The sequence below is a fragment of the Myotis daubentonii genome, chromosome 11 (genome assembly GCF_963259705.1).
Source record: "Myotis daubentonii chromosome 11, mMyoDau2.1, whole genome shotgun sequence".
Taxonomy (NCBI): Eukaryota; Metazoa; Chordata; class Mammalia; order Chiroptera; family Vespertilionidae; genus Myotis; species Myotis daubentonii.
In genome coordinates, this window is record NC_081850.1 from 79338719 (window position 1) to 79357928 (window position 19210).

The 19210-nt window shown below is 64.9% G+C and overlaps 1 protein-coding gene across 4 annotated transcripts in view; it reads left to right on the forward strand.

The window, feature by feature from the left end:
- The window catches only part of NTNG2 (netrin G2), a 48002-nt gene that overhangs the window by 16549 nt on the left and 12243 nt on the right, over positions 1-19210 (forward strand). For all 4 annotated transcript variants that reach the window (XM_059658374.1, XM_059658371.1, XM_059658373.1 and 1 more), the window contains one exon: positions 10822-11465. In XM_059658374.1, coding sequence (XP_059514357.1) covers positions 10822-11465 — 644 coding nt within the window. The remainder of the gene's footprint in view (positions 1-10821; positions 11466-19210) is intronic.

The window sequence follows — 19210 nt, forward strand, 5'->3', positions numbered from 1 at the left end:
CGGCTCTGGGGACCATGCTCCCCACTGGATGGGCTGCCAGGAGCTGGTGGCCGCGGTGTCTCGCCCTCCCTTTGGGAGATAGATTTCTGGCTGTGACCTGAGGGGTCTGAGTAGTCACCCTTCCAGCCCCCAGCATTCCCGGCGGCCCCGGCCTTGGGGCTTTCAGGCTCTGGGAGATGGAGAGGGTGGGACACCCAGAGAACCGGACAAAGGCAGGAGAGCAAGCCCACGTCTGCAGCGACACCCCGAGCAGGGCTCCACCTTTGGGGGTCACAGCCCTTTTGAGAGGATCCGCGTGCTTTTCCTAGGACGATGAGCACTCACACACGTAGACACACACAGCACGCCTGCACATGGACATGTATATGCATGCACACATGTACATGCGCACATAAACACACATATACATGTGTGTGCAGCGCAGAGTTGCACACACTTGTAGGGCTCCCAAGCTCACCTGTGGGCCCCTCCGGACCCTCCCGAGCCTTTGAGCTCAGGAAAATCACTGTTTTGTTTTGGTTAACCCTCACCCGAGGATATTTTTCCATTGATTTTTAGAGAGAGTGGGGAGGGAGGGAAAGAAACGTCGATGTGAGAGAGACACATCGATTGGGTGACTTCCTGCAGGTGCCCTCATGGGGCCAGGGATAGAGCCTGCAACTGTGGTACATGCCCTTGACGGGAACCGAACCTGAGACCCTTCAGTCCAAGGACCAACACTCTATCCACTGAGCCACACCGGCCAGGGCAGTCAGGATTTTCTTGATGCCACGTCTTCCTAGTCCTCCTCAGACCAGCACTGCCTTACATATTGAGTGCCTACTGTACACCGAGCCCTGGACCTAACCAGCTCACTGAACCCTCACAGGTGTTGACACGTGTGGTAGATCCCATACTTATACCCATTTGAATGTGAGGAACCTGAGGTTCAGAGAGGTTAAGCCACTTGCCCAAAGGCACACAGCTTCTAAGCAGAGGAGCTGGCACCGACGTGCCAGGCTGCCCAGGCCCAGCCACCTCCTAACCAGGCTGCATGTGACACAGAGTCTCAGAAAACGCCCAATAGACAGGCTGTTGTGTGTGTGCGTGTGTGTGCATGTGTGTGTGTGTGTGTGTGCATGCACATGCACATACGAGTGGCCGTTGTGCTGGGTGAGCACACTGTCCTCCCCAGCATGACATGCAGCAGGAGAGAGGGCGGGAAGGGGTGCCGCCGGCTTCACCACCCCCTCTGCCCTCGGGGACACGGCAGAGTCTGCTGGGCCACTTCTTTCACATCCATCTGGCCCCGTGTTTGCTCCCACGTACCAGCTGCAGGGAAGGCCGCTGTGCCTGGGGGAACCTGATCTGCTTTTCTGGGGAAGGAGTGGGGGAGGGGGGAACACACCCAACAGTGGACAATAATGGACCTAAAGATAGAACTGAGCGAGCAGGGGGAGGGGCGGCGTCTGCCTGGCACTGGGCTGTCTGCCTGGCACCGGCAGGCCCCTCCCACGTGGGGCCCCCCCGGGATGTAGCTGCCACTCAGCCTAGAGGACAGGCTGGGAACCAGGAGGGGTAGGACGGGCTGGGGGGCAGGTGCCAGCCAAGATGGAGAACTGCCCCATCGCAGGTCCTCGAGGCGGAGGACCCTGCTGCACCTGGAGTCCCCAGGGAGCCGTAGTCAGCTGTCCCTGGGGTGCGTGCGGTTGGCCCGGGCGCCCCCAGGTGCGTCTCTCGTGAGAACTCTGTAAGGGGTGTTTCCTTCGTAGGAAAGGGGGTTGATTGTGTGGCCGTCTCCTTTCGGGACCCTTGAAGACCCCAACCCCAGAAGGCAGCTGGGACTCCCGGGTGGGAGGAGGCAGGGCTGGGCTGTGCAGGTCTGGGCTTGGCCCACCCATCCCACGGGAGGGCGCTCAGTGGGCTGCCCCCAAGGCCGCTGCATGGTCCCGGTGGGCTGGGCTTTGGCATGTCCAGGCGCAGCCAGGTCTGAGAGCCGGCGTGCACTCTTCCTGGGAAGCACCGGTCCCTCCCAGCCCCTCGAGCATGTTGTTGCTCTTAAATCCGAAGACCTGGGGGCCGTGGGGCTCCCTTTGTCCCCAGATTCCTAACCTCTTCCTGGAAGGAGGCTGGCTGGCCCAGGGCGGGGCCTTCCTGCAGCGGCTAAAGGTCAAGTCTGCGCTGCCCCAGGCCTCTCCCTGCCTGGTCTCCTGTGCCCCGACCCTCCCCCCGTAGCTTATTGCGTGTCTGGTCTGACCCTTTGTGTGGTCCCTTGACGTAGGGAAGCCTCCTCACAGCGTGGCCAGTCCTCTCCACCTGTCCACTCCTGCCCTCCTGGCCTCCTGAGCTTGCCTGCTGAGAGTTCACCTCCCCCAGGGAGACCTCGGGAACATCCCGCCAGTTCCCCTCCAGGTTCATCATCCCTGCCATTCGCAGGCCCAGCATGAATGTCTTCTCTGGTGGTCCCAGCCGAATGGTCAGCGCGCCCATGCGGGTCCAAGTGCCGGGTCACTGAGGTGTGCCTGGTGGTGGCGGGCAGGGGTGGACAGAGGCAAAGGGCAAAGGGAGTCATGCTTCGGCCTCCCTCCCTCTTGGATCCTCCCCTTCCAGGGTGTCAGTCCTGGGCCTCCTTCAGGACCCGGGAGACCCCATTGTTCTGCTGTTCAGGGAGAAAGCCAAGGGCGCCTCCCGGGAAACGGGGAGGGGGGGGTTGTCTGCACAGGCCCAGGGGCCTGGGGACAGGCAGCCGCCCTGAGTGCTCCGGCCAGAGCCCGGGGTGGGGGTGGAGGGGGGCCCTCTGCCCTGCCCCCGCCCGCCCCACCTCCACCCCAGCATTTAAACCCTGCGAGTGAGCGGCGTCTTTCCTCCCTGATAAAATATTTATGTCAGCAGAGCAGGCCTCCTTGGGAAGCTGCCTGTGCCTCGCGGACGCTTCACACAAGCTTTTAAAGAGCAGGCCGCCTTTCCCCTCTCTAAGCAGTTTCTCGGTCCTGAATCAATAATGCGCTTGGACCAGCTTCCTTCCCCCTCTGCGCCCTGCCCCCACCCCGCCCCACTTTCTCTCTTTCTTTCCCTCCTCCTTCCTTCGTTCCTCATTGTTCCCTCTCTCCTTATTACTTTTTAAAAAAAACAATATATTTTTATTGATTTCAGAGAGGAAGGGAGAGGGAGAGAGAGATAGAAGCATCAATGAGGGGAGAGAATCATGCTGCCTCCTGCACGCCCCACACTGGGGATCTAGCCACAACCCGGGCATGTGCCCTGACCAGGAATCGAACCGTGACCTCCTGGTTCATAGGGCGACGCACAACCACTGAGGCACGCCGGCCGGGCTACTTTTATTTATTTTCAAAACTATATATTTGTTTGGGTGGGGAGCCTCGAGGGGTGGAGGTGGGGCAGGGTGGGCAGGAAGGGGAGCAGAGACAGGCTGGCTCCTGGGTGAACTGGGTGAGGCGGTGAGGCGGGAGGTGCCAGGAGGAGCGCTGGGCTGCCCTCTGGCCCTGGGGGAGGAGCTGGGGGCTCCTGGCTGGGGAGGAGGAGGGGAGGGCTCTCCTTTTTCTAATCAGTTAGGAACGTTTACAGCTCACCCAGAGAGAACAGGCCAACGCCTAAAAGAAGGGAGCTCAGCAAAGAAAATGTGTGGAGGGTGAACCAGACTCTGTTACCAAACTTTCGGAGGAGCGAGCAGTTCGGTTTGGCCTGATTTTTGTGGTGATGAGTTGGGGGGCGGGGGGGGGGGGGTTGGGGGAATGCAAATGGAGAGGGAGATGCCTCACGCATCTGGTTAGTGACGTGACCTGGCACCAGGTGAGGGGCTGGGGTGTGGAGCCCCCGGGGGGAGAGGGGCGCAGGGACCTGCCAGGAATGAATTTCCCACCCAACCATCCCTAGAAGCCTGGCTGTGGGAAGAGTCCACATACGCCCAGGGCAAAACAGAATGCATCCCTTTTCTTCCTTTTTTAAGAATAAACGTAGGTTCCTGGAGAGAGTGACTTCTCTCTCCAGACTAGAGCCCTGGCAGGACCCCAGCCGCCCCTCCGCTGCTCGGCCGCGGGGGAGGAGCCAGGGCAGGCAGTGTTGGCATCGCGCCCTTGCCCGCGACCTTGCTCCCCAGCCAGCCCTCCCCTGGACAGCTCTGCCCTCTCCCTCCCCACAAGGTTGAAGGTTGTGGGAAAGGCTTGCTGGCTGGCTGTTGGGGAAGCCAGAGTTGGGGCTGCCCCCAGCTCCCCCGAGTCACTGTGCAGTCCCCCCTGGTGGTGCCAGGCAGGTACCCACCCTCTCGGGGCCAGCGGAGCAGTGGGACTCAGTGGGGTGAGCTCGGAGGGCGCTGAGCGGGCGCTCAGCAAACCCTCCCCCCAGATCCCATGGTCGAGGCCCTCGCTCTATACCCACTCCGTGCGAACAGCTGCGCACGGTGGGACAGGGGTGGCCTGGCAGCTCCGGCGGGTCCAGTCTCAGACAGAAGGCTCTGGAAGGAGGTCCCTGTGCTCCCCTACAATGTGGAGACCTGGAGCAGAGTGGAGATTTCATTTCCTTCCATTACAGCCAGGTCAGGTGGTCGGCGAGGCCACCTGAGACTCTGGGTCTGAGTGGGCCTTTGCCCAGGAGATGCCCAGGGGCTGGGCCGGGGCCGGGGTTGGGGTCTGGGGTGGGCCGGGGCCGAGTGCGGCTGCTGGAGGCTCTCCCGTAGGTTGAAGGAGTCCCGGGAAGACGCCTGGCCCTTCGCCGCCTGAGTGATGGCGGGGCTGGGAAGACAGGGCTCCAAAGAGCAACAGAATCCCAAACCGTCAGAGACGCTCCCCCCCTCCCCAAATGCCCGGCGGGCGGGTCAGTTTCCGCTGATTCATGAGCGAGAGGGGTGACCTTGCGGCTGTGGCTTCTGCTCAAACGGAAGAGAAGCCCCTGGGCTGGGCAGGAGAGGGAGTTAGAGGCAGCGAGGAGTAATCAATGAAACTGGGGGGCGGGGGGGAGAGGGAGGGGGGAGAGAAAGAGAGAGAAGGGGAAGGGGGGGGGAGGTGGAGACAGAGCGGGCAGGGCATCTCGGATTAGCATCCCCTCCCAAAGAATCTCCGTTTCCGCTCGGTTAATAATTTATTCCCACTCAACTTTTCTTACCCATAAGTAGGAAATTGTTTGTGGGGAGAATTCCCTGGCCCCGGCCGCTCCGCGCTGGGGGTGGGCTGGGGGATGTGTCTGGCTCCCTTCTACCGAGTGGCCTGGGGATTGAGGCACTTAGACTTTGGGCTGTCCCTGTGGGAGCTCCATATTTCATGAATGGGGAAACTGAGGCACGGAGTGGGCAAGGCGCAGCCCAGGGTCACACCTGGGGTTAGGGAGCTTCCCACACCCTAACTGCAGGGGCCGTGGGTCAGGCGTTCCCTGGTCTGCAGGCCCCCCAGGCCCCAAGAGTTTCCCAAACTCCGAAGCATCCTGCCTGGCGAGGGAGGGCGTCCCCCCCACCCCGCCCCCCGCCCCGCTTTGCTCCTGCTGTGCCCGCTCAGTACGAGGGAGCTGGGGCGCCCAGCCCTCCCCCTCCGTGCCCCCATCTGGGCGATGGCCATGCCCGTCCCTGCCCTCGGTGCCCTCCCAGGACGCGCCCCCCCAGGAAGCCCCCAGCCCCAGCAGAGGGGCTGCAAAGGGTTCCCTGGGCGGCGGGCGCCTCAGGAGCGTGGCACGGGGGTTACTCCTCTTCCCCAGACGGCACAGGACCGGTGACCCCTCCCCGGCTCCTCCGGGAGGAGGATGGAGGGCCAAACGGCCAGGCCTCCTGGGCGTCCTGTCCCCGCTGACGGTGGCTTTCCGACTCAATTACCTACTTTGCCCGCCGCTTGTCTGCTGTTTACGGCCTGGCCGCCCCCAGCTGCAGCCTTCGAGCAGGAAATACCATAGAAGCCAAAGCCGTTAAAGCCCACGCCAGGCGTCTCCTGCTTCTTGTCCACGTGGGGGACTTGTTCCCAGCCCCGTCTCGGGGTTCCTGTCCAGGCGGCCCCTACCCCCAGGCCCTGCACGGCCCCTCGCCCGCCCGCTGGGTGCTCTCCTGGCTGACCCGAGAGGGTGAGCGCAGATGGGAGGGGCTCGGTTTCCCTTATTTCTGTGTTGCCCAGCCTCCCCCCAGGGAAGGGCTCCCCGTGGGCGCCCGGGGCTGCCGGGAGGAGGCAGGAGGGACCTGAGGGGCGCGGCGGCCCTGGCACATGGTTGCCACTCAGTGATGCCATCGTCATTGTGTCCTCCCCAGCCAGCAGCCCAAGTGCGAAGCTGCTGTTCAATAACCATCGCTCCCAACCGGGGGTTTTCCAGGCACGTCAGACACATTGTCTCGCGAGGTATTGGCCGAGCAAGTGAGACTCAGAGAGGCTGAGCAACGTTCCCAGCGCCACACAGCTTCCGGGGCCGGTGCTGAGAACGAGCCCAGGGCTTTCGATCCAAACCGGCTCCGACTGGGAGGCGGGCGCAGGGGCCCCCTGCGCGGCCCGGAACGCGTGGCGTTACGTTTTCCTGGAGAAGGTTCCGGGGCTCTCCATGGGGGCAGGACATATGTTTTTATAGGATCGTGAACGGTCTAAAGAAACAGTCGCTGCTTTGGTATCAAAGGTCGGCTCCGGGGCCCTTCTGAAAGGCGAGAGGTGTGCCTCGAGCTTCCGGAACCTTCTCCCCGTGTTGGGCCACTTCTTTGGACTGGTTGCTTCCTTATGAAATCCGGCCTCACAGGGAAGTGGAGACGCTGGCCTCCAGCCTGGCCCCTCGCGGCGCTGTCAGCAGCCGTCAGCTGGAGGCGGTTGGGGGTAGCCCCGTGTCCAACCCCGGCTGCCCCCCGGCGTCCTCTGGCTCAGTGCTGCCAGCCCTTCAGCCGGCGCCACGCTCCGCGCCTCAATGGTTAAGTGGAATCCCGAGATCTCAGAGCTGAGGGTGGAGGAAGGAGAAAATACAGCAGGAGGGAGAGAGGCGCTGCGAGGCTTGGGATTTATTTGTTGTGCTCGCTGCTGGCGAAGCCGCTCCGCAGCCGGCGCGGGCGGGGACGGGCTGATTCATTAGTTTCTGACCATCTGCTTCCCGGGCTGGGACCGGGCGGGGGGCCAGCAGACCCCGCGGGTTAGGGCAGCGAGGCCGGCGGCCGGGTCGAGCCCCTGTCCTCTGCCAGGACCGGCTGTGTCAGTCTTCTTGGTGACAGACAGGCCTGGGAGGCTGGGGTCTGAGAGGGACCCCATGTCCACCCGGGGGGACCACCGGGAGGCTGGGCTGGGTGAGGGGAGGGAAGGCAGGGGACAGAGAAGGACCAAGGTAAATAGAGGAGGTGTGGGGACTCCCAGAGCTGGCTGACAAGAATCATATCAACATTCAATATGAGGTTTATGAATATGAATCTAATTATATTAACAACTAAGTCATATAACAACAACCTATATAATAAAAGCCCAGCGACTGTTACGGCAGAATGACCGGAACAACTGTTCACTATGATGCGCACTGACCACCAGGGGGCAGACACTCAACGCTGGAGCTGTCCCCTGGTAGTCGGTGCACTCCCACAGCGGGAGCACCACTCAGCCAGAAGCCCGGCTCACGGCTGGCGAGCGCCGTAGAGGTGGCGGGAGCCTCTCCCACCTCTGCGGCAGCGCTAAGGAGCCGCGAGCCAAGCGGTAAGGGGCGAGCAGGCAGGCGGTTAGGAGTGAGGGGTCCCGGATTGCGAGAGGGCGCAGGCCGGGCTGAGGGACTAATTTCGTGCATTGGGCCTCTGGTAATAACTATAATGGCAGTAGCTGAGGTCCAGGCCACTCCCCCGGCCCAGGTGAGCACCCTCACACCCTCACGATGGAGGAGGAGGGAGCTGGCTTTAGAGAGTGCGTCAGCAAGGAGGGCTTCCTGGGGGAATCTCCTGAGAGCCGGGAGGAGGGAGAGTGGCCCTGGGAGCACAAGCTCAGAGGTGAGAGGGGACAAAGCCGCCAGGGAGGAGGCGCCCCTCCCGTGCTCCGTTGACAAGAGCTTCCCAGGTGGACAAGGAAAGGCGCCGGACAGACGGACGGCTCTGGTGACGGTGTGGTGTGCTCGGGAGGGGCCCAGAGAGCTTCCAGGGAAATTATCGGGAACTCAGACCCAGCCCTTCCTCCCGCCCTGACCTCTGGCTCACCTGGGACAGGTGTGTCTTTGCTTGCTGGGGCCTGGGGGCTCGAACAGCAGATTCACTTTCTCAGGCTCTGGGGCTCAAGCCCAAGGTCAAGGTTGGTTTGACCCCGGAAGACCGAGGGTTGGTTTCTCCTGAGGCCTCCCTTCTCGGCTTGAGGCTGACGGAGCTCCCTCCGCCCCTCGCGTGGCCTCTCCTCTGTGTCCCTGTCCACAGCTCCCCTCTTATGAGGACCCAGCCCGACTGGGCCACCCTAACCCCCGCCCTATGACTGCGCCCCTCCTTCAAGGCCCGTCTCCAAACACGGCCCCACGGAGGAGCTGGGCATGTGGATGTGAGGGGCCACGAGCCCCTAACGAGGTGCCAGGGCAGTGGAAGAAGATGGCCTGGGGCCGAGGGAGGAAGACAGTTGCTGGCTGCGGGGAGGGGAGGGGGGATGCTGCCTTGGTTGCAAACTGTGTCCTTGGCCCCCGATGTCCGGGCATGAACTCTGGGCAGCTGCTCTCTGTCTCCGCCCTGAACGGCACAGCGGAGCCCGGTCTGCCTCTGGGCTCAGCCCGCGGTGGGCTGGCCATGCGCCCGGGGAGGGGGCTGTCCCTACAGCAGGCCTGCCTCCCCTGGCCCAGCGGAAGCCTTGTCTCTGCAGGCCACGGAGCATCCCTCTGGGGCCTCTCGCTCCCCCCTCCCATTCAGGGTGACGCCTCAGGGCCCGCAGCTGGAGCCCGAGGGAGCTCCCGCTCCAGGGGAGGTCCCCAGCGTCTCATGTGAGGTCCCCAGCGTGTCGGGACACCCTGAGATTGTCCAGGACAGGAGCCAGCATATCCTCAGAAAACAGCCCGCGCACAGGAGGCCGGGGCCAGCCCCCCTGCCCGGGGCCTCAGGTTCCCCTGTGCTCACTGAGGGGTTGGACTCAGGAGTGAATCCCTTCAGCACCGAGGTCTGTGGGTCCCGTGAATCCCAGGGCTGGCCCGGGGGGTGGACAGCGCAGCCCGGGGGGGGACCAAGGACAGAGCTATGTTGGTCAGCGCGCTTTGTGGGAGCTGCCTCGGTGAACCCAGGCCGGCCAGCCCCCCCGCCCCGCCCCAGGAGCCCAGCCCGGGACCCGCCCTCCCCTCGACCGGGTCCCAGGTGAGGTCCTGAGGCTGTGGTGGGGGTAGCGCTCAGCCCCTGGGAGATGGCGCCCCGCCCCCCGCCCGGGCTGGATGGCTCGCTTTAGAGTGAGCAGCTTTATCTCAGATCCAAGCCGTTTGTCACCGCGCAAACGAAGACCTGAAATATTCATCAAAAAAGCCGCGAGGGGTCCGGGCGCTGTGCGGGCCTCGGTGACAGGCTTGGATTTTAATGGATAGGCTCTGGCGCTCAGAGCTGTCTAGGTGACGGCGGAGAGCTGAGGGCTCCTGGGATGCCGCTTCCCGCCCGCGGCGCCCGCACACCTGGCGTGAGCGGGTGCGTTTGTTACCCTGATGAACCAACAGTGCGTGCCTATAACGGAAGTCCGCATTCACAACAGGGTCCCCCGGGTGTGGGCATGACAAATGCCCGATGTCCTGGACCCACCGTGACAGGTCGTCCAGTCGCTCACTGCCCTCCAACTCGCCCGTGCCCCACCGGCTTGCCCCGCCGCCCCTGGGCAGCCTGTGCTGGCGACATTTCGGGCTCCGCGTGTGCTCAAGGCCGGCCAGATGCGGGGATGGATCTGAGCTGCCATGGAGGGGAGCCCCGCTGGGCGGGGAGCAGGCTGCCAGCGCCGCCCCCCCACCCCCCAGGTGGGAGGGAGGACTGTAAGCCAGAGGGGCTGTGCCCTGCCTTGCTCACCAGCGCCCCCCACTGGGCCTGCCCGGCATGTGCCAAGGACCTAGAACTGACTTGCCACAAAGATGCACGCCCTTGAGGGGAACCCCAAACACTCAGCACCCCCAGCTGCCCAGGTTCCACATGAGTCGGACACACGGGCTGTGCCAGGGACAGGCGTGACCGCTACGCTCTGCGCCAACAGGCGGATGTGGCTCCCGCTCTCCCGGCGGGGCCTGGGCAGGGCCGCCCCCTCCTGAGGCCAGGCTGGAGGTGGGAGGTGGGATGCAAATCGGAGGGAAGGGAGTTGAATTTGAATGTGAGATCATGGGCCTGGCACTGAGTTCAACCAACGTTTGTGGTGAGTGGCCTCCCCCACCCCTGCTCCTGCTGCAGCCACGATGGTCAGTGTAAGGGTCAGGAAGACACCTCCGTGCAGGAACCGTTTAAAGAGGCAGACGGGGAGGGAAGGGCTGGTCCAGGGGAGGGAACACGGCTGCAGAGGCTCAGAGGCGCAGACAGTGGGCTTACAGGCCGGGCAGCTCGGTGGGTGGAGCCAGCAGGTCCGGGACGGGGCTCCAGGCGTCGGGTCAGGGTACTAACGAGTTAGACCTCCATCCTCCGGGCAGTGGGAGCCATGGGGGGCCTCGGAGCAGGTGACCACACCCCCCCCTCTCGGCTGGTCTCCACTGAGAGTCAAGCGAGCGCGCTCCCGGGGCTGCTAGGATGTTACGGGCCTCTACGCGCTCTGGGGAGACGGGTGCGAAGGACCTGCCCAGGAGCTGCTGCCTGGTGCCTGGACGCGGGTCAGGACACGGGCCCCGTGACCTCTGGCAGATGCCTGGGCGGGCGGCGGGGGCCGGGCTGGGCAGAGGTGCCCCAGGCCCTGCAGGCAGCCGCGCCCACCCGTGCCCCCCCTCTCCCCGCAGGAGAACCCCTACCTGTGCAGCAACGAGTGTGACGCCTCCAACCCGGACCTGGCCCACCCGCCGCGGCTCATGTTTGACCGGGAGGACGAGGGGCTGGCCACGTACTGGCAGAGCGTCACGTGGAGCCGCTACCCCAGCCCGCTGGAGGCCAACATCACGCTGTCCTGGAACAAGAGCGTGGAGCTGACGGACGACGTGGTGGTGACCTTCGAGTACGGCCGGCCCACCGTCATGGTCCTGGAGAAGTCCCTGGACAACGGGCGCTCCTGGCAGCCCTGGCAGTTCTACGCGGAGGACTGCATGGAGGCCTTCGGCATGCCCGCCCGCCGGGCCCGCGACCTGGCGGCCTCGGGCGCGCACCGCGTGCTGTGCACCGAGGAGTACTCGCGCTGGGCCGGCGCCCAGAAGGAGAAGCAGGTGCGCTTCGAGGTGCGGGACCGCTTCGCCATCTTCGCCGGCCCCGACCTGCGCAACATGGACAACCTCTACGCTCGGCTGGAGAGCGCCAAGGGCCTCAAGGATTTCTTCACCCTCACCGACCTGCGCATGCGGCTGCTGCGCCCGGCGCTGGGCGGCACCTACGTGCAGCGCGAGAACCTCTACAAGTACTTCTACGCCATCTCCAACGTCGAGGTCGTCGGCAGGTGAGACCCGCGGGAGGGCGCCGGGATGCTCCCTGGTACCCAGGGCGTGGCCGGGTCCCCGGGGTGCCGCCTGGTGCCGGGATGGTCCCGCCCTGGCTCTCTCCATGGAGGGTGGTGGGTGGTGGGAGATAAGCGCCCTCCGTTGAGCCCAGGCGGCCGCTGCCCACGGACCTGGGAGTCTGGAGAGGCTGAGAGGAGCTGGCAGTGCCGGCCGGGCTTGGGCTGAAGCCCAGTGCTTGGGGGGGCGGGGGGCGGGGTGCTCCGTTACTGTCCAAGGATGATTCAATGACAGGGCGCTTGTGTCTGGGGGTCCCCAAGACCACCTTCAGACGCCAGGATTTGTTAGAAGGACCCCCAGAGCCTAGCAGAGCTGTGACAGTCACAGTTCGTTTGCGGCGAGGAAAAGCCGCCGCGGAGCTCGGGCAGAGGGCTGCTCCAGGGTCACCCGCGGGCCGGCGTCCTCCCCGTGCACACAGCCTGCGGCCCCCAGCGCTGATGTGCGAGGACACGTGCGGACTGTGCCCCGGGGAGCCCGCCCGAGCCCGGCTCGGGGTTTCCGTTGGGCTGGATCCCGTGGGCACGCTGACTGCCCTGCTTGGCCGTGGCCGCCAGTGCCCCGACCAGAGGCCCAAAGCCCCCACCACGTATCACACGATTCGCACAGACCGCCTGGCGTGGCCCGGCCGCAGGGGAAGCAGCACCCGCTCCGGGCGTTCCGGGGGCTCGGAGGTTCCCCCAGAGCCAGTGCGGGGCCAGGCTTTTCCTTGAAAAGTAGCGTGTGGACGGCCCAGCCCGGCCACTGGCTGCTCCCAGCTCCCAGAAGGATGTGTCTAGAGGGCACTTTGCGGGGAGGTGAGAGACCTTCGTGGGAGGTAAGGGCAGCCTCTGTCCCCGGACCTGTTAGACCCGGGGCGATGTGCTTAGTGGATCAGGTAACGTGCTGGCCTGCAGGGGCCAGGCCTTCACCCCCAGCCCCGCTCTGCACTCAGGAGAGAGGCTGGGAGGCCCGCCACTGGGAACAGAGGGGCAGGCATGCAGTGCCAAGGGCAGTGGGTGCAGTGCCAGGGGGAGGGGTGCAGTGCCAGGGGGAGGGGTGCAGGGGCAGCAGGGGCAGTGCCAGGGAGAGGGGTGCAGGGGCAGCAGGAGCAGTGCCAGGGGGAGGGTGCAGGGGCAGTGCCAGGGGGAGGGGCAGCAGGGGCAGTGCCAGGGGGAGGGGTGCAGGGGCAGCAGGGGCAGTGCCAGGAAGAGGGGTGCAGGGGCAGCAGGGGCAGTGCCAGGAAGAGGGGTGCAGGGGCAGCAGGAGCAGTGCCAGGGGGAGGGTGCAGGGGCAGTGGGGGCAGTGCCAGGGGGAAGGGTGCAGGGGCAGTGGGGGCAGTGCCAGGAGGAGGGTGCAGGGGCAGTGCCAGGGGGAGGGGTGCAGGGGCAGTGCCAGGGGGAGGGGTGAAGGGGCAGCGGGGGCACTGCCAGGGGGAGGGGGTGCAGGGGCAGCAGGGGCAGTGCCAGGCTTCTCTCAGCGAATGCAGCTCCCAGGCCGCAGGGGCAGAATCACTGGGAAACTTGCTAGAGACGCGCCCCCCGGGCCCCACCTGCTGCATCTGAACCCGGGTGTGCGGCCGCCTTGCTCCCCTGAGCCCCTGCGTTCAGGGCGCACCCAGCCTGGGAACCCAGGGTAGGAGCATGGACCCTGGTGGCTCGCCGGCAGCCTGGGTTGGACCCCAGCCTGCTGCCCCCGGCTATGAGGGCAAGGACCTCTCCGTGCCTCAGTTTCCCCACCCGCAGAACGGGGACCACGATCACGCTTCTCTCCTCGGATCGGGGTGAGAGTTACACGAGTTAAAGCTGAGGAAACGTCCTGCTCAGCTTGTTAAGTTGTGTTTGTTGGATAAAATAAACGGAAGTCAAAGCAACGGCCGGAGAGCTGGGGCGGCGCGGGAAGCCCGGTTGAGGCCAGGGTGCCGGGTGATGTGGCGGGAGCGGGTGCGGGGACAGCACGCCCGGCCTCGCCCACGCGGCTCTGCAGACGCCCGTGGGCAGTGCTGCTGATGGGCAGGCAGTCTGCGCGGGGGGAGCAGGTTAACCCCATCTTTGTAAAGTGCACACGGTGCCGTGCGCGGCCCTCGGCCTCCTGAGCGGACCTGGGCGAGTGGCTGTGGAGGCTCAGGAAGGCCTCGGGGGTGCGGCTGCTGGGCCTCGGTTGTCAGCTGCCTGCGTTTCATTGCACGCGGACTCTGCGTGTGGGTTCCAGGTGGGCCGAGGCGGGGCGGCCAGCGGGTGAGCGGGAGGCAGGTGCCCACGCAGGGCCTGCGGCTCCCACCTGGACTCTCACCCTCCCTCACGGGGGCAGATACTTTGCGTCAGGAATATTCTGGAAACCTGATCTGTGGCCACTGCTGTGGCCGCCGGGGGTTAGGGATCGAGCTCCTGCGTCCGTTGTTGGAATGTGTGCCCGGGGTCGGGACTCTGGTCAGTTCGGTGGCCTCTGCCTGCCCTTGGGGTGCAGTGGGTGTTGGCTCAAGACCCTCCCTCCGCCCGCCGTCCCGCCAGGCTTAGCAGCTCCGAGGCGGGAACCAGAAACCCACACCTTCTGGGGGCTTCGGCCCCTTCTCTGACTCGCTTTGGGCTGCTACGGGGGGGGGGGGGATCCTCATCTTTTTGTTTTTAATGTTTTTATTGATTTCAGAGAGGAAGGGGGAGGGAGAGAGAGAGAGAGAGAAATATCCATGATGAGAATCATGGATCGGCTGCCTCCTGCACACTCCACACTGGGATCGAGCCCGCAACCCAGGCATGTGCCCTGACCGGGAATCGAACCCTGACCTGGTTCACAGGTTGATGCTCAACCCCTGAGCCACTGGGCTGGGCGGGACCCTCACCTTCAGGAGTCTGATCAAGGGGCACCTGCCCTTCATGAGGTGGCTCAGGCGGGCCCTGAGGCCGGGCCGGCGGCAGCGCCCGGCTGGATGAGGCAGTCAGGGCCCGCAGTGCCCTACGCTCCTGCGGGGAGGCTGTCTCCTGGGAGGGACTCCGAGGTGGGCACGTGGGGCAGAGCGTACCCAGGACGGCGGAGGGCAGAGGGCAGGAAAGGGCCTCAGGTCTTCAGCCCCATCCAGGTGAAGAGCGCCCGCCGGCGCCCGGGGACTGGGCTGTGCGCTGGGTTCCAGCCCCGCTGTGCCCCTCTCTGGGCCTCAGTTTCCCATCTGTGACGTGAGGGCCAGGGCCGCCTGGAGCCCGCGTCTTCCTGGCAAGGTGGCCGGTCTGCCCAGCAGCTCCCAGCTCCCTTGGGCACCCAGCCTGCACGGGCGACGAGCACCGGTGCAAGGAATGGCGAAAGGACTGCTGTCAATTCACAGATGCAGCAAGCACTCCGGGCGGCCACGGGGCTTATCGATTAATTAGGTCTGATTAGATGGTCGGCAAAGGGCTGTGACTGTCTCTACGTTTCCTTTTCAAATTCCTGGTGGGAGAGACCCCTGGGCCGGGAAGCCAGGCAGGCCCAGCGCGCAGGATGGGGTGAGCAGGCACCTGGGGACCCCGGGGCTCTCGGGTCGTGGGGCTCAGGCTGAACCTGTTCTGGGCTCCTCGGGAATTTCACCAGGCAGAGAAGCAGGCACGCGCAAACAGCCTCAGCAGGTCTGCCAACTCCGGGCTGGGACGGAGGGAGGGGCGTTGGCTGCCCGGCCCTAACCACCAGGCCCTGCCAGGGGCAACTTCTCCTGCCCAGGAAACACTTGGAGGGTCCAGGGAGCCACTCCAGCTGGGCCTTTGCCAGCCAGGGAGAAGGGAGTGAGCTCCCCGTCCTGGAGGCATGCAAGCGGGCAGGGTGGTGTTTGGGGAGACGGTGCGGGGAGTGAGGGGGAGAGGCCCTGTACAACAATAACCAGCGCCGATTAAGGGAACAGGGAATACCGCGTTAGGATGCGTGGGTGCGGGTGCCAGGTGTTGCATCCTCACCCCCTTCCACCCAGGAGGAGGCTAAGTGCTTGGAGAGAGGAGACCTGCCAGGTCCCAGGTGCTGGCCCATGACCCTGGGTTGTCTGAGCCCTCGGCTCCCCCAGATTCTGCGGGGGCCGGGCTGCTCACCCGAGTCCCTGGGCCGAGGACACAGCCTGCTCTCTTCTCCCCTGACCCTCCCCCTACCCAGCCTTCTCATCCTCCTCCCTAAGCGTCCTGTTCCTATCGATCCCCCAGTAACTGGAGATGACAGGACTCTGGCCGAGAACAGGAACCGCAGGCTGGGGCCTGTGTGTGTGTGTGTGTGTGTGTGTACACGTGTGTACACAGCCCCCGCCTCACCCGACATGTGAGCACAGACCCCACGCAGCTGCCCGAGTTAACACTGAGGTCGGAATCCCCGCTTCTCACACTTCCAGGGACCCCTCGCCAGCCCCGGCTCCGAGGCCTCTTGGTAACGCGTGGGCAGCCCCAGGCGTTGTTGTCAAAGAGAAGCTGCGTCTGAATTCCGATTCTTTCATTTGCCAGTTCACGGCCCTGAGCAAGGCCCGTGGGTCCCAGCCTCGGTCTCCCCACCTGCGCGTGGGCCGACCTCAGCGGGGACTCGCAGGTGAGCTCGAGGCCCGGGCTCCTGTGATCCTGAGAAGTCAGCCCCGAGTCCCCGGAGCACAACCCCATTCCGGGGTGCCTCACCCTCGGGGGAGCCTCTCCAGCCAATCGAGTCCCTGCTCTCCCCCCTGCCGCCCCTCCGTCAGCCAGCGGGTGAGCAGGAGACAGAAGCTCACTTGGCGGTTAGATGGAGCCAGCGCGGCTTCGGCAGCGGGTCGCTGCCCACGCGGACCAAGGCGTGGAGGCGCCCAGCCCAGCGCCCCCGGGTGAGCAGGAGGATCGGGCTGGGCCTCCGGCTGCTGGGCCTGGGACAGGCTCCGGGCCCCGCCTCGAGCTCGGGGACCTGCAGGACCTCATTCGCTATCATCGGGGCAGGACGGACAGGGCAGGAGGCAGGCCCAACCCAGACGACCCCTCAGGCCTTGCTCTCGTCCGACCCTTTCTCCCCTCCACAGAGGGAGCCCGTTTCAGACCCACAGGTGCTGCCTCCGATGCGCCCCCTGCAGGCCACACAGTGCCCACCCCACGCACCCACGGCACACACTAGGCCACGCTGCACCCACAGGTGAGCTGAGCCTCCGCAGGAGCCCATGCCAGCTACTCCCCGCTGGAGCTGCCCATTCAGGGCCTGGGGCCCGAGACCCGCGGGGAACGCCCGCCTCTGGCTCCTTCTGTCCCTCTCACCCATCTCTCAGCCGAGCAGGTTCTAACATGGACCCCATCACCACCCACCCCACCCCACCGCGGGAGGCGCACGGGCATCAGGAGTGTGCTGGGACACGGCCAGCGCCCCCCCACCTTGCACCTTCTGCACGGAGGACTTTTCTCCCAACACAAACCCAGTCATGTCACTGTACCGCACGGGCCTTCAGCGGCTTCCCATGGCCTCAGAGTCAAGGCTACGCCGGCTTTCCCCACGTGGACGCCAGCCGCCCCCACCTCTGAGGCCTCTCGGACCAGCCCCCTGGTTTTGGGTCCCAGGGACCCGCCTCTGGGCTGTGCCTCTGCCTGGAGCCCAGCCCCCCCCCCCCCGCCTGGCAAACTCCTCGCCCTCCAAGGCTTGGCCCAGACAGCAGCTCCCTGCGCTCCGGAGGCTGCAGGCCCGGGGACCATCCTCCCTCCCTTCTCCCTCCCTTCAAGGAGAGCAGCACTGCCCCAGCTACACAGACACACACTCACACACACACACACACACTCTCACACACACGGCCCCTCCCCGGCTGAGCCCTGAGAGGCTGAGCCCTGAGAGCACTGGCCTGCCTCGGGCTCTCGCACCTGCCAGGCCACGCCCAGAACCTGGGCAGGCGGTGCCCCTGCGGACTCTCACTCGCTCATTCACGAACAAATGAACTTGAACAAAGGAGCCTCACTCACCGTCAGTGACGCTTCCAGAGAAGAAAGGGCCCGGGACACAGGCAGGCGCTGCGAGGGGGAAGCCGGCGGGCTCGCTAGCACCACGCCCAGCGGCCGCGCACGCTTCCCTGGCCAGCACCCGGGCCAGCACCTGGGCCAGCACCTGGGCCAGCACCCAGGCCAGCACCTGGGCCTGGCCCTTCCCTGGGCGGAGCGGGAGGAGGGGGGACCTTCCACAGGGGAGAAGTGGTTTTGCTTCCGTCAACCTGGTCGCCCCCAGGCCATGCCCCGGGAGCCACCAGCCCCCTCCATCAGCCCCTGTCCTGCTCCCTGGGAAGCCTCGGGCTGTGCAGTGGGTAATGGGATTAGGAACAGACCGGAGGGGTGATGTATGTTAAAGCACTTAATAGAAGAGGACTTCGCACAGCCGCCCGAATTTGATTTGGCCAATGAACTCAATTGCCGGCCTAATTGCATTCCCGGAGGAGCGCCAGCCGCATTTATCCACATTACCAGGGAAGCAGGCCGCGCCAGGTGCCCGCGGCCCCCAGGCCCACGCCCCGCACCTGCGCTCAGCCCCCGCCCCCCACTGTCAGGGGTCTCAGGCCTGGAGGGCTCAAGTTCTCCGTCACCCCTGTGCCTCTTCCCCCAACCCCGCAGCCCCCCCTCTGCTCCAGAGGAGCTGGAATCACTGGGCAGAGCTGAGCGATGGCCACGAGCCCCCAGGGTCCGGGGTGCTCCCTGGGCCCACACGTGCACCCCATGTCCGAGGCTTGCTGTCAATGCCCTGAAATCGTGGTGGGGTGGCCTTCTGAGGGGTGTCGGCCCCGGCCCCCTCTCCCTGCCCGGCTCTGGCACCATCTCCCGCTCCCCCAAACTCCCGCTTCCTTGGTTCCCCGAGGAGGCGATGACATCATCTCTCCAGGCCCGAGCTGACCTACATCCCTCCCCCTCCGCTCCGGGCGGCTCTCCAAACGCCCGCCCCTCACCGCGAGGGGGGAGGGCCCGGCTCACGATTCTCACGGAGCAGTGGTGCCAGGCCCGTGTCCAGATGGCACTCCTGCCGGCAGCTCCCCGGCACCGCCTGCCCCCCCCCGTAGGCCTGGCACACACCCGCCTGGCACCTGCTGGTGCCCCCGCCGTCCTGACGACCACCCACTGGCCTCAAACGGACAGGATGGGTGGGGTTCTCATGCCAGTTGCCCCCGGGCGGAGGCAGAGCGAGTTTCCGTGAACTTGGGGCATCTGGGACTGCCTTCCCGCAGGGGCGAGCCTGGCGCTGCCTCCAAACTGTGGTCTCCTGGGGCTCGTTAGGGGCTCATCGGTTCCAGAGAAAGGAACTGCTTACCGGGCCAGTGGCTGTGGCCATCTGTCTGGTGGTGGGCAGCAGGGCCAGCTCCCTGTGGGAAGTGGGTGCCCCCCATGCCAGGCCTCGCGAGAGGTCAGGGGTCGGGCCTGAGGCCATCACTCAGCCAGTGGGCTGCCAGGTAACATGCAGGATGCATGTGATGTATCTTATTTATTGATTGATTTTTTATTGATTTTTACAGAGAGGAAGGGAGAGGGATAGAGAGTTAGAAACATCGATGAGAGAGAAACATCGATCAGCTGCCTCCTGCACACTCCCCACTGGGGATGTGCCCGCAACCAAGGTACATGCCCTTGACCGGAATCGAACCTGGGACCCTTGAGTCCACAGGCTGATGCTCTATCCACTGAGCCAAACTGGTCAGGGCTGATGTTGAATTTTAGATAAAGAACTAATTTTTTAGTATAAGTGTGTCTCATGGGATGTACTTACACTAAAAACCTTATCGGTCGCTTGCCTGGAA